Raw genomic sequence first — 16,387 nt, 5'->3', positions numbered from 1 at the left:
ACTGACATGCATGCATGAGGCCCTGGGCTTAATCCCCAGCACCAAAAAAACCCAAAACAAAACAGAGAAATAAATGTCAGAACACATGTAAGAAGCATGTTATTATGAAGCCTAGCAACATATCCAGCAGAGCCCCTTTCTTCCAAGATGCCTTCTTTTTTCATTTTAAACATTTGCTATCACACCTAATTTTATATTCTTTTCCATAAAGAAAGCTACCAAATAACCTTTGGGACCTGTTTCTCTGAATATCTGGAAAGATAAGTCATGAAGGCAGTCAAGATAAGCTAAATAGCATATATATATACATATATATATATATATATATATACACACACACACACACATATACACATACACATGTATATAGTATAATTAATTTCACATTGAATTAGGAAAATCATTTATCATTACTTAATTTTCAATAAATAATGCAGAGTAAAATGTAGCTAAGATTATAGCTTAAGAGGTTTAAGTATATGGTTAATGCATGGCATTTCTTCAGTAACTGTGTTGGGGAGAGGCATATAGTGAATTCTGATGTTTGACTTTGGGGAATAATTAAGTAAGAAATTTTTATCAAAATCATGGGCTGGAGATGTGGCTCAAGTGGTAGAGAACCTGTGTAACAAGCACAAGGCCCTGAATTCAAACCCTAGTACTGCCAATAAAAAGAAAATAAATCAAGAACGTAGAAACTTTTATGAAAATCAGAAATAATTCCCTTTATAACATGATTAAATTTTTCCTGTATATTTAATGCAAACAAAAGCTATATACTGTTTAAAACTAATTAATAGACATTTGGCATATAGTTTTATTTTTATAGTAAGTAGAAAAGTAAACATTTTCTATAATGAAAAGAGGTTGACTAGTTTTATATATTAAAATATGGGTTGGTAATGTGTAAGTTTAGCTAGCTCATTGAATGATGAACAGTGTTTTTATTCCACAGCATATGTATTTTATAAAAAAATTTATTTCTCATCATTTTGGAGGTTGGGAGTTCATGATCAAGGTAGTGATAGGTTCCATTGTCTGGTGAGGGCTGCTCTCTCTTTCTAGAATGGTACCCTGTTGGTACAGCCTCTGGAGGTAAGAACCCTGTGTCCTCACATGGAGGAAGGTAAAAGGCAAAAGGGATCCTTGGAGCCCTTTAAGGTGTCCCAAACAGTGTATACACATGTGAGTAAATGTAAAAACAATAAAATTTAAAAAAATTTTATAAGAACCTTAAACCCATTCATAAGGGAGGAGACAAATCATTTCTTAAAGGCCTCCCTCTTAACACTATCACATTGGTCATTAAGTTTGAACACCTGAATTTTGCAGGGGACACATTCAAACTGTAGCAAACATGAAGTCTGAAAAAAAAAAATCATGTCATTTTATCTGTAGGATTGAGTCATCTTATCTTTTTTAAAAACAATTTCATTTAAAAGAATCTTTGTTATCTCTAATACTTTAATTGTTCAAGCTTTTTTCTTTTAAGCTACTAGCAAGTTTCAGTATGTACTAGGAATTGATATTAAGAGCTAGAGGGAAAATGCTTCTACTTAAATAGCTTTAGAAATTGTTAAAGTAGGGTTTTGGACTCTTGGGGGAGCCTTATACTGATCTTACTATAGAGCCCCCTTTGGGCAATATTTGTACTTCCTTGGTTACTCTGTTTTAGTCATAAGGATCTGCCCTAAAACTATAACAGTGGATAGTGGGTCAAGAGACTGATTTGAGACATTTCTAAAATGCATTCTAAAAGGACTTCACTCACTAGACATTGGAATGAAAGAGGTGTCAAAGATAAATCTTAAGATTTCCAGCATGGGTAGTAAGCAGATCTTAATGCCATTTGTTTCATAATGAAAATAATCAGCAGAATATATAAAGTTGGGAATGAAGTACTGTTTGCCTTTAGATATTTTATGTGGAAATGTTCACTATGTCTAGAACACGAAAGAAAGATCAAAGGTGTGGTTATAAATTTGGGAGGCTTTATTATATAGTTGAATGCTACTATCTAAGGAAAAGGGTTTTTTTTGTTTTTGTTATTGTTTTTGTTTTTATGGCACTGGGATTTGAACTCAGGGCCTCACATTTGCTAGGCAGGAGTTCTTACCACTTGAGCCAGCCCTAGGAAAAATTTTTAATAGAGAGAGTGAGCCACTCATAATTAGGGGATTCTAGAAACCTTCCCAGGGCCAGTTAAGGTTAACATTGCAAGGAAGCCCTTCTGAGGATAGCAGCCTAAAGCCTTAAGTTGATGATTTTCTGTACTCCTAGGATTTTTAAAAATTTGACAATTTATTTAACACAATACTCTCCAAGGGAGAATTTTGACCAATGGACTGTGAATATGAATAGGTTACATTGATAAGTTTTACCTTTATTATTGAGATGGCTTAGAGAGATCTATTTTTAGACTGATGAAATTAAAAATATGAGCTACATAAACTTAATTTCTCCTTTAAGAGATTAAAATCAATTAAAATCAAATAACTGTTTTTTAAATGCTTTTTATGGTTACAGGTATGCTCCAGAATCACTGACAGAGAGTAAATTTTCTGTGGCCTCAGATGTTTGGAGTTTTGGAGTAGTTTTGTATGAACTTTTCACATATATTGAGAAGAGTAAAAGTCCACCAGTGGTCAGTGTGCTTTTCATTTACCTTCATTTTTTTTTAACCATGAGAAAGGCTTTCTTCAAAGAGTAATAGTAAACTTAGGATTTATTTTAGAGCCTCTTATTGCTTATTTGAAGGTAATATCCAGCAAAATAACCCTAAACTTACTCACTTAATTATTTTAAAGGAGATGTGTTCTCTTGTATTTGTCCATTTTCTGTTGCTATAACAAAATATCTGGTGCTGAGTATTTTATAAAGAATAGAAGCTTATTTAACTCATGGTTTTAGAGACTGAAAGTCCAATATCAAACCCTGTCCCATCTGTTTGGCCTGCAGTGAGGGACCCCTGGGGTGCATCACAACATTACAGATAAGTGAAGGGAATTAGTTGCATACAAAAGGAATCACATCACAAAGCTTGAAGCCAGAGTGCCAAGAGGAATCAGTCTTACTTTTTCTATAAAGCAACTTGTTCTCATGAGAAACTAATATACTCTGTGAGACAGCATTAAACCCTTTTGAAGATTAATCCCATTCCATGTCTGTGCCCTCAGTGATTTAATTATCTTAAAATAGGCCCCACCTGCTAGAGTCTGCCACCTCAACACTGCCACAGTGGGGACCAAGCCTCCAGCATACAAACATTTAGAGGAAAACTACCTTCAAACCATTGCATCTCTTATTATTAAGTAAATTCAGTAAGCTCATTTACTCTAGGAATTATTACATAAATTAGAATAAACCTTTCAAACTATTTGTTTTACTGTTCATTACAGATTTCTTTCAGTGTAGGAAAGCATGAAAAAATAAAAATCATTTCTAATGCAAAATCACTCAGAGGCAATCACTTTAATATTGTGTATATTTTCTTCTAAGCTTTTTAAATTTTTATACATGAAAGTGAAATTTTATGAAGAAATAGATATTGTTTTATAAAATTAGGTCATGTTATATAGTGTGCTATCCTGCTAATTCACTAATTATTACAGTGTGGGTATTTTACTATATTAGTATTATTGCAAATATGATTTCTTATTGCTGGGTAACATTCCATCATAAAGTTATATATTTCTGGACAACCATTTCTAATTTATTAGTCATTTATGTAACACTTCAGTGAACATTCTTATATGTAAATATATCTATCTCTGGCTCTTAAATTAAAATAAAAGTATACTTATAAGTGAGAGGTTATAACCTAGTAAAGGCTTTTGATTGTTTCCATATACTTTCTAGAAAGGCTATGCAAGATTGTATCTTAGTAGTATGTAGGGGGTGTATCATTTGCTTTATTAGCTATTATATTTTTATGAAATTTGGCAAATTGATATGAAAAAAGTTACCGATTTTATTTTAATTTGCATTTCCCTTATTAGTGTGATTGAGCATGTACTTATCAAATCATTGAAAATGGGCTTGTATTTCAGGAATTTATGCGTATGATTGGTAATGACAAACAAGGGCAGATGATTGTGTTCCATTTGATAGAACTACTGAAAAACAATGGAAGACTACCAAGACCAGATGGATGCCCAGATGAGGTAACAATTTTCTTTTATCCACAGTAATCACGCCCACTCTTTTTCTTTTTACTGAAAGATTTTAGGTCACTGAAATTGCTGAGCTTTTAGATAAATATAATAAAGAGATGCCTGTGGATCAAGGTTAACTATAAGATGTACCATACCTGGTATAGGAAAATTAAATGGTGTTCCAACTTCATTTCTTCCACTGATTACTTTGTATTTATTGTAATTTTGTTTGTTTCTTTTATAGATTTATATGATCATGACAGAATGCTGGAATAATAATGTGAATCAACGCCCTTCCTTTAGGGACTTAGCACATCGAGTTGATCAGATACGGGACAATATGGCTGGATGAAAGAAATGATCTTTACAGTGAAACCAAAATAGACTTCCAGAACAAAGTTTTGTATTTCATATTGCTGTGGACTGTTATTACACATATCACTGTTTCATAAATCATGATGCTAGCCAGAAAAGATGTGAAAATATCTGCTCAAAACCTTCAAAGTTTAGTGAGGTTTTCTTCACATAGCCATTTGTAAAAGACATTGATGAAAAATCTTGAGCAAGAAATTTGTTTCATGAGTCTTATCTGCCAGTTACATCTCCTTCTTTGTCAAAAGAAAAAAGTAACGTTTTTCAACTCAGCTTTTTGAGAGATGAAAAAATTGTAAATTTTGCAATGTTAAAGATGCACAGAATATATATGTACAGTTTTTACTACTGTGAGTGTATAATACCTTGGCACCTGAGGGCTGGTGTTCTAATTTTTCCATAGTTGATCTATAATAACTTTACAAAAAAAATTAAGATGCTTAGAAAATTGAGCAAGCACCTTGCCTGTTCTTGTTCATCTATATCGCTTTCTGGCAGTATTAAGCAGGTATATGATTTTTGCTTATAGTTCCATGTTCTGTAAATATTTTTCAAAGCAAAGGGAACAAAAGTCTAGTTTTCTTTGTATAGGAAATTTCCCTAATGCTAAAGAGTACATTTTGAAGTGGAACAAGCTTGCAAAGATATAGCACAATCTATTTTCTTATTTTTTCCCCTTGTATTTGTTTATGGTGAATATGTTTTTAAAATAGAAGTTTCTCCAATTTTTTTCTAAGACTATAATTCATAGTATTCTTTTACATTTTTGAGACTAGAGTGCCAGGAACATTGTCATCCTTTGACCTGTTGACTGCCAATAAGATTCTTCAATCCTTGAGACATGTGGTCATGAATTAAATTTAAACATAAGCCATAAAATAGTTTCTAAAATTATACAAGTTATTTAAGATGCGTAGTAGATTGGGACAGGTAGTCTGAAGACCGTAGATTTGAACTTTTTATTACAGTCATAGAAGAGATTCCTTTTTTAGAGAATCTCTTATACAAAGGAGAAATGAGGTATTTATCTCATTTTGTTAATTTTATTCAAGAATGCCAGTGGAAAATTCATAATGTATATCTTCTTTAAAAAAGGAGAGAGAGCATACATATTTTCAAATAAGTATAAAGGATTGTTTGCTGTTGTCATCTGATTTAGTGCTGCTCCATTTTAGACATGATGGGCTTTTTGTGTGTTATTTATACAAAATTTAAAATACTCAATATTTTGGTAAAAAAGTTTCTTATTTTATTTTCAGTGGTGTATGGAATTTTTAAAAAACTTGTATTTAAGACTTCTGAGTTTTGGTTGGGGAAGGAAAGGTAAGAATGTTTCTTACAGTCTTCATCTTTAAGGCATTTTAGTAAATGAAGAAAATCATAAAATGAGAGCATATTAGATTTTTAAAAGTTTTTTTCTAGTAGATATTTTGATGAAAGTTGAACATAATTTTTATTTAATTTATAAAGTCTTACCCAGGATCTATATGTATTACAGTTAAGAGATCTTTGATTCTACTTTTCAAATAAAAGTAGCATACTATACAGTATGTTTGATTTCAGATTTTTATACTTAAACTTACTTAAAAATAGATTTTTTTCTCAAAGGTCTGTAACATTTTGTTTTTTAAAAACAAAGATGTGAAATGTATTTCATTAAACTTTTTTAAATGTTTCATTTTTTAGTTTTAAAGATTCCCAGACATTTATTCTTTAGTTTATAGATTGAGACGATATCTAATTGTAAAATTCTAAGTTTTCAAGAGACTTCTTTGTCACTGAGGGTTTGTAATGTTTTAAATTTTGATTCTGACTATACATAAAAAGACATTGATCTTGTAGCTCTTTAGTTGCTTGTGCATAAGAAATAGGTAAGTAATTATATCAGTTAATATCAGATGTTTCTTCAAATTAATTTTCTTCAGATATAAGCAAAAAAGTTTTCTTAGAATTCTGTAATTCTGTAAATATTCCAAGATGTTGTTATATAATCTTTATATAAATAATTTCCCACTCCACAGATATTTGCTATAGGAAGTATTTATTTTTTTCATGCTATTTATATATGCTACCAGTAGCACTATAATTTGCTATGGAAGAGTACTTTCTTATAACCCAAGACTTCTGCTTTAAAGTTAAGTGAGATTTTTATCACAGTTGTAACTTCTGATATTTAAATTTTATCTATACAGTCTTACTATTCAGTAGACATTTCTATATATAGGGAACCGATGAAAATGTTTGTGTTTTTCACCAAAAAATAAATAAAGGGACTATTATGGGATGGGAACTAGTAGGAGGGGAGAGGGCAAATGGAGAGGATAAAGGGGTGGGTGAATATGATCAAAGTACTTTATGTTCATGTGTGAAAATAGAATGATGAAACCTGTTAAAGGTGGGGGATAAAAGTAATAAAGGGGGTAAATTTGATTAAAGTACATTATATGTATGTATGGAAAAATTACAATCGAACCCCTTTGTACCATTGACACATACTAATCAAAATAATTAAGTGAATGTTATTTTAATTTTTTAATTTTTTATTATAAGCATATATTTTAATTGTACATAATAATGGGTTTTACTACATTTCCACACATTATAATAATTTGATCATATTCATCCCCTCTTTTATGCTTTCTAATCTCTTTTTTCTTTCTTTTCCTATTCCACATCCCTAATAGTCCCCCATTTACTTTCATGTCCTTCTCCTGTCCCCTAAATTACACAGATGATAGAAAACATGTGATACTTGTCTTTGTGAGAATGGCGTTATTCGGTTCCATCCATTTTCCTGCAAATGACACAAGTTCATTCTTCTTTAAGGCTGAATAAAAATGCATTGTGTATATATGAACATTTTCTTTATCTCTTCATCTACTGATGGGTACCCAGGCAGATTCCATAACTTGGATTTTGTGAATAGTGCCAAGATAAACATGAATATGCAGGTATCTATCTCCATAGTAATCTTACTTTGATTCTTTTGGGTATATAATCAGAAGTGTTATAGCTGAATCATATGAAGTTCTATTTTTAATTTTTTGAGGAGCCTCCATACTGATACCCATAGTAGCTGGCCTAATTTACATTTCCACCAACACTATGAAAGGATTCCTTCCCCCCACCACCCCAGCATGTCCTTGCCAGCATTTGTTTTTCATTGTCTTGATGATAACCATTCTGACATTCTGACGGGGGTGAGATGGAATCTTCATGTAGTTTTGATTTGCATTTCTTTTATGGCTAAAGACACAGAACATTTTATCATGTACTTATTGGCCATTTTGCCTCTTTATTTGAGAAGTGTCTGTTTAAATCATTTGCCCATTTGTTGATTGGATTATTTGTACTTTTGGTGTTCTTTTTTTTCTTTTTTGTGATACTGGGGTTTGAAGTCAGGGCCTCAGGCTTGCTGGACCTCTCTGCTACTCTGCCAGCACTTTTCTGTGTTGAGTATTTTTGAGATGAGGTCTTGTGAACTATTGATCCTCCTGATCTCCTCATCCCAAGTAGCTAGGATTACAAGCGTCAGCCATTGGTACCCAGCTATGGTATTTAATTTTTTGAGTTCTTTATATATTCTGAATATTAATCCCCTGTTGGATGAAGAGCTGAAAAAGCTTCTTTGCCCATTCTGTAAACTGTTTCTTCTTTCTGATAATTGTTTCCCTTGTTGTGCAGAAGCTTTTTAATTTGATGTAAATCCCATTTGCCAGTTCTTCCAATTATCTCTTTGGCTTTTGGAGTCCTATGCAGAAAGTCATTGGCTATGCCTATATCTTCAAGTATTTTTCCTGTATTTTCCTCTAGTAGTTTCAGAGTCATAAATTAAGATCTTTGATTCATCGTGACTTGTTTTTTAATCCAGTAAACCAGTCTGTGTCTTTTTTAAAATTTATATTATTTATATGACTTCCCCTGGTTTCAAAGTTTTGGTTCAGTCTTTTGATCCATTTTGAGTTGATTTTTTGGGGGGATGGTACTGGGATTTGAACTCAGGGCCTTACACTTGCTAGTCAGTGTTTCTACCACTTGAGCCACACCTCAATCCTTGAGTTGGTTTTTGTATAGGGTGAGATTGAGATCTAGTTTCAGTGTTGTACATATGGATATCCAGTTTTTCCAGCACCATTTGTTAAAGAGGCTGTCTTTTTTTCCAATGTATTTTTTTTGGCACATTTGTCAAGAATCAGATGGCTACAGCTGCATAGGCTTAGTTCTGGGACTTCTGTTACATTGGTCTACACATCTGCTCTTCTGCTCATGCTGTGAATTGATTTATCATTTCTTTTTTTTTTATTGTGTCATTATCCAGTTTTGATATTGGGGTAATACTGGCTTTGTAGGATGAATTTGATTATGTTCCTTCCCTTTCTATTGTATGAAATAGTTTGACGAACATTGGTGTTAATTCTTTTTTTAAAGGTCTGTTTGAATTCAGAGAATCTGGCCAGTCCTGGGATTGTCTTAGTGTTTTAATCTCATTGCTTGTTACCGATATGTTTATGCCCTCTTGCTTCAATTTTGGTAGGTCATATATGTCTATAAATTTGTCCATTTCTTCTAGATTTTTGCAAATGATTGGAATATAAGTGCAAAATGTTAGACCAATGATCCTCTGGATTTAAGTGGTATCTGTTGTAAAACCCACTTTTTCATCTCTAATTTTATGGGTCTTTTCTTTCTTTTGCCTAGTTGACTAAGGCTTTGTCTATTTTGTTTATCCTTTCCTTGTATTTTTCTGTTGATTTCCATTTTATTAATTTTTTATTTATTGATTTTTATTATTTCTGTCTGTCTACTATTTTGGGGGTTGGCTTGTTTTTCCTTTTCTTAAGACCTTGAGGTACATTATTAGGTTATTTATTTGAGATCTCTCTGATTTTTAATATAGGCATTCATAGCTATAAACTTTTAGATTTTGGTAAGTAGTATTTTCATTTTCATTTTATTCTAAGAAGTTTTTAATTTTCCTCCTTATTTCTCCAGTGACCCACTGAATCATTCAAAATCAATGCCCACATATTTGTCTATCTTCTACAATTTCTCTTTTTGTCAATTTCTAATTTTACTTCATCATAATCTGATAAAATGCAAAAAAATTGCTGTTTTTTTATTTGCAATTGTTAAGACTCGTGATCTATTTTGGAGAAAGTTCCATGGATTGCTAAGAGTGCATATAGTCCACATCATTAGAATATTCTGTAGATGTTTGTTATGTCCAGTTGATGCAGTTTAACTCTAAGTTTCTTTGCTAATTTTCTTTCTTTCTTTTTTTGAGTCTGGGTAATTTCCTCAGCCTCTGGAGCAGAGTTGGTGACCTTACATGAGTCCTCCAGTAAGGGGAGCCTCTTTGCCATCCTGGATTCCCACAGTGTGGTGCTCTGCAGCCCCAGAACACTGCCTACTTCTCCCTCCCACCAACTTTCCACCAATCTCTGTCTGTGTGGGGCTTCCTAGGTCCTGCTGTCTCAGCCAGCACAGTGACCTGCCCTCCCATTCTGCCTACTCAGACCCAGAGAGTGAAACCAAGAAGAGAATCATGTTCACCACCAACCAGAATCACAGTGCCAAGCAGTTGTTCTTCACCAAGCACAACCTGATTGTGAGTGGCCACAGGGACTTGGGCAGAACCACAGGCAGAACACCACAGTGCAGCAATAGGAAGCACACATAAGCTGAACCCCCAACCTAAATGCAGGTGGGTCTCCCAAGTCCTGGGCCCTGTTGATTATTGCTGGCCTTTCCACACAGTCACCATCAACCTCAACTCCATGGTCAACAACATCAACCAGCCCTTGCAGAGATAAGGGCCATTTCTTCTATAATAACTCCCAAAAGAGTCCTGCTATCCTCTATCAGGACTATAACCAGCCTCCCATATTCATAGAGGAGTGGTTACCTGAGTCAGACCTATGGAACCCATTGTTCCCTGTTGATCTTGGTCAAGGAGTACACTCTGATGATAAGCCCAGTAGCACCTAAATTAAGAGGAAAAGTACATCAATTTCCTTAGATAGCAAACATCTCATGGAAATCTGGAGAAATGGTGGTGGTGGCTTGGTGGGAAGGAAGCCTATCTGCAAATAGTCTTTTCAACAGCAGGAAACAGAAATCCACTTTCTCACCTGTCTCTGACATCAGCCTGGCCAAATGAACAGCTCACTGCAGGCCAACTCTGTCCTGAGCCAAAACTACTTGTTCTCCTTCTAGCAGCCCCAGAGGAGATCACAGTGGAGGCCAAGCTTACCACCCACCCCAGGAAAAGCTTTTCTGACTCCCTAATATGGCTGAGGAACTCAGCCCAGGCATGTGCCCTTCCAACTGTCTGACCTTCAGCAGTGGCCTGGCTAAATATCACAACTTACATGCATCACCAGTGGTGTTTCCCTCTCCCACAAGGACCCTGATGTAGCCAGCCTAAATACCTCATCTTCAGATGAGGGAGGATATTTTAATTTCCCAGTCTTCCATTATTATTGTATTTGAACTTATCTGTCCTTTTGTGTCCAGTAATGAAGTTACATGAAATAGATGTAGTAGAAATGTTAGGTGCATATATATTTATAATCATATCTTCTTAGTGGATTATTTCCTTTATTAGTTTATAATAAGCTTCTGTACCTTTTTAAATTTTGGTCTGAAGGATACTTTGGCATATATGAGTACAGCTACCATAGCTTGTTTTCAGATTCCATTTGCACTGGATATCATTTTCCATTCTTTTACTTTCAGACTGTATGTTTCTTTGCCAATGAGGTGGGTGTTGCTTTTTAACAGGTTTTCTTTTTTTTGAGACAGGGTTCTGCTAAATAGCCCAGCCTGTCCTGGAACTTAGCCTCCCAAGAGCTAGGATTATAGGCATGGACCATCACAACTGGCTGGTCTGTATCTTTTAATTAGAGAGTTAAGATCATTTACATTTAGGGTTATTGAGAGGTATGTGTGATTGTCAACTTTATTGGACTGAGAAGTGATTAGATTAGCAATGCTGTTAATTTCTACCTCAGCTCTGTTTACACCAAGAATTCTTAGGTTTGTTTGGTCTCTTGAAAATTGTGGTCATGATTGTTTTTCTTTTTCCTCTTTACTGCTAGCTGAATGCAGCATCCTCAACCTTCAGTTCCCAATATTCTTTATTTCTGTGTGATCTAATCTATTTTTGATAATTTCCACTGAGTTTTAAAAATGTTATGTATTGATCTTTTCATTTCCAAGATCTTTTCCCAGAATCTTTTTTTTTCTGACTTTCTCACCAAATCTTTTTTCTTTTTTGTTTATCTTTTTGTTTGTATATTTTTCTTTTTTTTTCTTTATCTTTTTTTTACACAAACTTTGAATTGACTTATTTACTTATTCATCTATTTGACTCTTGTTTGGGAAAATTGATCATTTTTAAAACTAGAATTTGGAATTCTTTGGCATTTCAATCATTTCAATATCTTTGGATTCACTTACTGAAGAGTTATGACTTTTTGGAGAAGTCATATCATCTTGAATATTTTTTTGTGTTTCTACTTTTCAGTTTTTATATGTGTTGGGATGAATACCTCTTCCACTTTTATATAGAGGGCTTCTTAGTGAGTAGACTTCATTTGAAGTCTCAATCCCCAGAACTCCTTAGAGAACAGAAAGCAGGCCTCACTAACAGCAACAACTCAAAAACAAACCAGGTATTTAAATGTACCTTAAAAACTGTTGAACACAACAACTGTATCCCCATTAGGAATAATAAAGAAGAGAGTGAGGATACTTATAGGGTAAAGTAGGAGTTAAAAAATTAGTGAAAGTATTAATAATTAATAAAAAGAAGGGAATAGGAAAAGAAAAAAAGGAGATAGAGGGAAAGCATATGGAATGAATTATGAGAAATACTAGTAAGGAAAAGCACAATAAAGTAAGGAGCAAGACAACAAAAAAGGTCACTCAATATTTTTTCCTTGCTGAGGAGACAGAGAATGAGATGCTTTGTTTCCGTGCCCCCTCCCCCGCCCCCCGCCCACCGCCACCAGTCTTTGCAAGTTTATTTGGCATGAGGACAGGGGAATATTGAGTTGTTTTCTCTGAAGTCCAAATAGCTTAGACCTGAACAGACTATTTGCAGACTGAGCCCCAGGCTGCCTTTCCTCTTGAGCACTACAACTACTATGACCACTATTAGGCTGAATTCCTGCCAGTATTCTTAAGCAATCCCAGCAATGTGCTGAATGTAGGAGCTACTTCTGCCAGCTGAGCCTGTGGTCCACTTGGTTGTATGGTATGCATAACATTCAACAGGTAATATTTAAATGTCTGTATGGGCATGCCACCTCCAGCAACATCTTTCAAAAGTATATATGAAAAATTAGGAAATCACTGAAAAAAATACTAATATTGTTATTGTCTAGGGGTATGTGTTCTTTTTCTCTGCCAGATAAAGAATTAAGAGGCAGGAAAATTGTGAGAGAATTTAACAAATATTTATTGTGGAAATAGAAAGTGAAAGAAAAGCAGGAATTTCTCCAGCAAGAAAGGGACCCAGAAAATCCTCTCTTTCTCCTCCCCTGGATGGTATGGGGTATATCCTCCATTTCAGTTTGCCAGGGCTTCCCTGATTGGATCCCCCACCTGTGTGCACAAGGGAGGAAGTATCTGTTTGATTTATTCCCCCATCTGTGTGCATGAGTGCTGTACAAGTACAGAAGTGCAGGGGCCTTCCCAGTCCCAGGGCATGTTGGGACGAAGAAGCCCCTGTGCCACTGGCACCATTTGGAATCCACCAGTCACGTGGAATCTTTCTTAACCATCTATATCCTACTATCTGTCCCTCATTCCCTCCTCTTGGATGGCACCTTGCCATTAGGGATCAGGAGTGATGACCTCTCTGTGCGGGAGCAGAGTTAGTCAGCCAGCCAGGGTTCCTCTGAGGAGGATTTAGGCTGATCCAGATGGCTTCAGTGGAATTGAGGCTCCACATCTACAATCATTTGGAGTTTGATGGATTCTAAACAAGAGGAAACAAACTTTATCAGTAGGTTAAAGAGACAGGGTTCAAAGATGAGTAATAACAATATGGTGACCATGGGACCCAAAAAGGGAATGAACCAAGTAACAGAGGGCAACCCAAGACTGAATGTGGGCCCATGCTTGACTAGTCACCTGAGAGTCCAGGGACTGTTCTTTAAGTCACTTTCCTTCTTCTAAAATTTGCTTGGCATGTTCCTACACTGCTCCTGAGGTATTTCAGTAAGTGCAGCAAGAAGTGTTGGCTAGGGCACAGACTCCACCTTGCTTGGCTAATAGGAAGTCAAGGGCCAGGCAGTGGTCCAAGACAATCTCAGCTAAGGAATTAAGAGATTTTTGCATATCCTTAAAGTTGAGTCCAGTTTCCATTGCCACATATGGGCAATGGAACCATATGGGTTAAAGTGGTGGTGGTCATGGTATTGGTCCCTACACCATAGGTCAGTCCTGCCAGGCTGTCTACAAGGGCCATAATTCCTAAAACCATTAAGGTTCCAGGTTCCTGTTTATTCCTGAGACTAGAAGTCCCAATTCATTGGGAGAACTCCATAGTTTGAAGGATGGAGCTATTCTAGAAGGTTTGTCATTAGGAACTAATTGTCCAATGGCCCATCTGCCCCTAGTCTTATAAAGATGTAAGCATTGGAGTCAAGGCTCCTAATTTGGTGGCATTGAGAGTTACTCCAATGAATAGGTATCTCAGGGGGAGGTAGAATAGCTTCATTGTAGTAAAGTTGGAGGAATTTAGATTAGGATCCAGCTGAAAGATTCCTGGGGACACCCTGGGTACTGTCCTATACACTCCTAAGGTAGGGCTTGTGGGTGAGGTTTTTTTGTATATCTGTCAAACAGGTCCCTAGTTTCTTTGGTTTGAGTGTAATTACAGGTCTGATTGTGCAGAACAGTACAGTTGGAAACAGAGAAATACCACTCATGTATGTTACAATTGATAGCCCAGAAGTCATGGTGTTTGGTACAGATATACATTTTGTTGGTACAATTACAATGTTGACAGGTGACAGTGTCACAGGGTAGTCACAAGGAATACCTGTCATATTTTCACTGTTTGAGATATATGTTATTTTAGGGTTCCAGCAATTGGGGTACCTAGACACATTGAAGCCAGAATCCATGTTGGTGCTCCACCAACAAAAGTGGGGGGGCAGAAATTGGCTCATAGGGAGGGGAGTGATCCCTGCTAAGGAAATTAAAGGCACTAAAAAATTTAAAGGCTTCCCTATAAGGGGGAGTGATCAAGCTATGAAAGGGTCAGTGAAATTGGTGATAAGCCACTCAGGAATTTTGCCAGCATTGGGCTGTTCATTATAAACCCAACAATTTTTAAGAGGGGAGTTCTTGCTGCCCAAGGCTCAAGAGAGAGAAAGGAAGGAATTCTGCTTCCAGATACCCCTTGTCAAGGGGAGGAAAAGGAGAGAGAGAAGTGTTAGGATCTGTCAGAAATGGGTAGGGCTGCCCATGGGAGCAGAAAAATGGCCAGCCACAATAAGAAGACAAGGACAAAGAGAAGAGACACCAGACTCAGAGGGCAGGTGGATGGGCCTAGGGTAGTGCAAAGAAGAGTCTCATGGCTAAAAAAATGACCAGCAAAGCCACCCCAGCTGAGATCTGTTCTCAAAATTTGTCTCTTCCTCCTAAGAGAAGCTTTAGTCCCTTGGTGGACTCACAGGAGAAAGTGTGATCTGGAGCTGTTAGGTTTAGTGTCAGCTTGTCCAATGGTGATGGCATGTCCTTCATTGGAGAGTTCCAACACTTTACCCTCTAATGGTGAATCCGAGAGTCTAGCCCTGCCATCCGCACTGTCATTGGCGTGGATAAGATGACTGGGAATGGGCCTTCCCAAGGTGGTGGTGCATGGGGGGTGGTGTTTAGGTTTTGGCCAGGGTCTGGCAGTTTAATCAAGACTAGATCCCCTGGGCAAAAGAGAGGGTGTATGCTTGTTTGTTCCCTAGGAATTCCCCATCGAATCTCAGACAAAAGTTTGGTCCATGGAGACTGGGTTTCCTGGATGAGTTTGGTCAGTTGTCTCCTTCAGAGCTCATTGACCTTTTCTACCTCACCAGAGGATTGTGGCTGCCAAGCTCAGTGGAGATGATAGTGTATCCCCAAGGCTCACAAGAGCCCCTGGGTTACTTCAGCTTTAAAGGTGGGGCCATTTTCAATCTGGAGACTTTCAGGGAGGCTGAATCGGGGAATGATTTCAGTTATTAGGATTCTAACTACTTCTCTAGCCTTTTCAGTTTTGCAAGAGAAAGCCTCTATCCATCCTGTAAACATGTCAACTAGCACTACCAACAGTTTTGAGTTAGGCTCTACTGATGTATGGGTAAAATACACCAGGGAAAGTCCCTTGCTTCTGTGTTCCCAGAGCCTGGAGGCAACTGTTACTGGGATTTATTCTTTGGCATATTTCACATCCTTGCACTACCTGCTGAACTGTGTCCTTGAGCCCTAGTCCTTTGAACATTTTCCTTGTTAAGATTAGAGTATTTTCCAATCCTAGATGATAGAGTTGATGAAGTGATTTAAAAGCCTTCCACTGATGAGCTCTAGAAAGCCATTGACTACCCTTGGGGGAGATCCACCAACCCCTATGATCTAGATGACCACCTTGGATTGAGGCCTGTCGGACTTCCTCTGGCTGGTAAATTCCTCCCCAGGGGAATCAGGAATTTCTCCCATAGAAGAGGACCCACCAGGAACTCCCTCAGGGATGCCTTTTTTGCAGCCTCATCAGTGGCTCAGTTCCCCCTGGCTATAGTATTATCTTCCTTTTGATGGCCCATGCAATGAATCACTGACACTCGTTTGGGCAGTAAAACAGCATCTAGGAGGGT

General features: G+C 36.4%; 1 protein-coding gene across 2 annotated transcripts in view; it reads left to right on the top strand.

Annotated features, from left to right (window-relative positions):
* Positions 1-7,383, top strand: part of Jak2 (Janus kinase 2) — a 95,371-nt gene extending 87,988 nt beyond the window's left edge. For both annotated transcript variants that reach the window (XM_020173383.2, XM_074051935.1), the window contains 3 exons: positions 2,527-2,644; positions 4,050-4,163; positions 4,399-7,383. In XM_020173383.2, the coding sequence (XP_020028972.1) occupies positions 2,527-2,644; positions 4,050-4,163; positions 4,399-4,506 (340 nt within the window). In that variant the 3' untranslated portion in view covers positions 4,507-7,383. The remainder of the gene's footprint in view (positions 1-2,526; positions 2,645-4,049; positions 4,164-4,398) is intronic.
* The last annotated feature ends 9,004 nt before the right edge of the window (positions 7,384-16,387 follow it).

This window comes from Castor canadensis, chromosome 13 (genome assembly GCF_047511655.1).
Source record: "Castor canadensis chromosome 13, mCasCan1.hap1v2, whole genome shotgun sequence".
NCBI lineage: Eukaryota > Metazoa > Chordata > Mammalia > Rodentia > Castoridae > Castor > Castor canadensis.
Note: the sequence above shows the minus strand (reverse complement) of the source record. Positions and strands in the feature narration are given on the sequence as shown.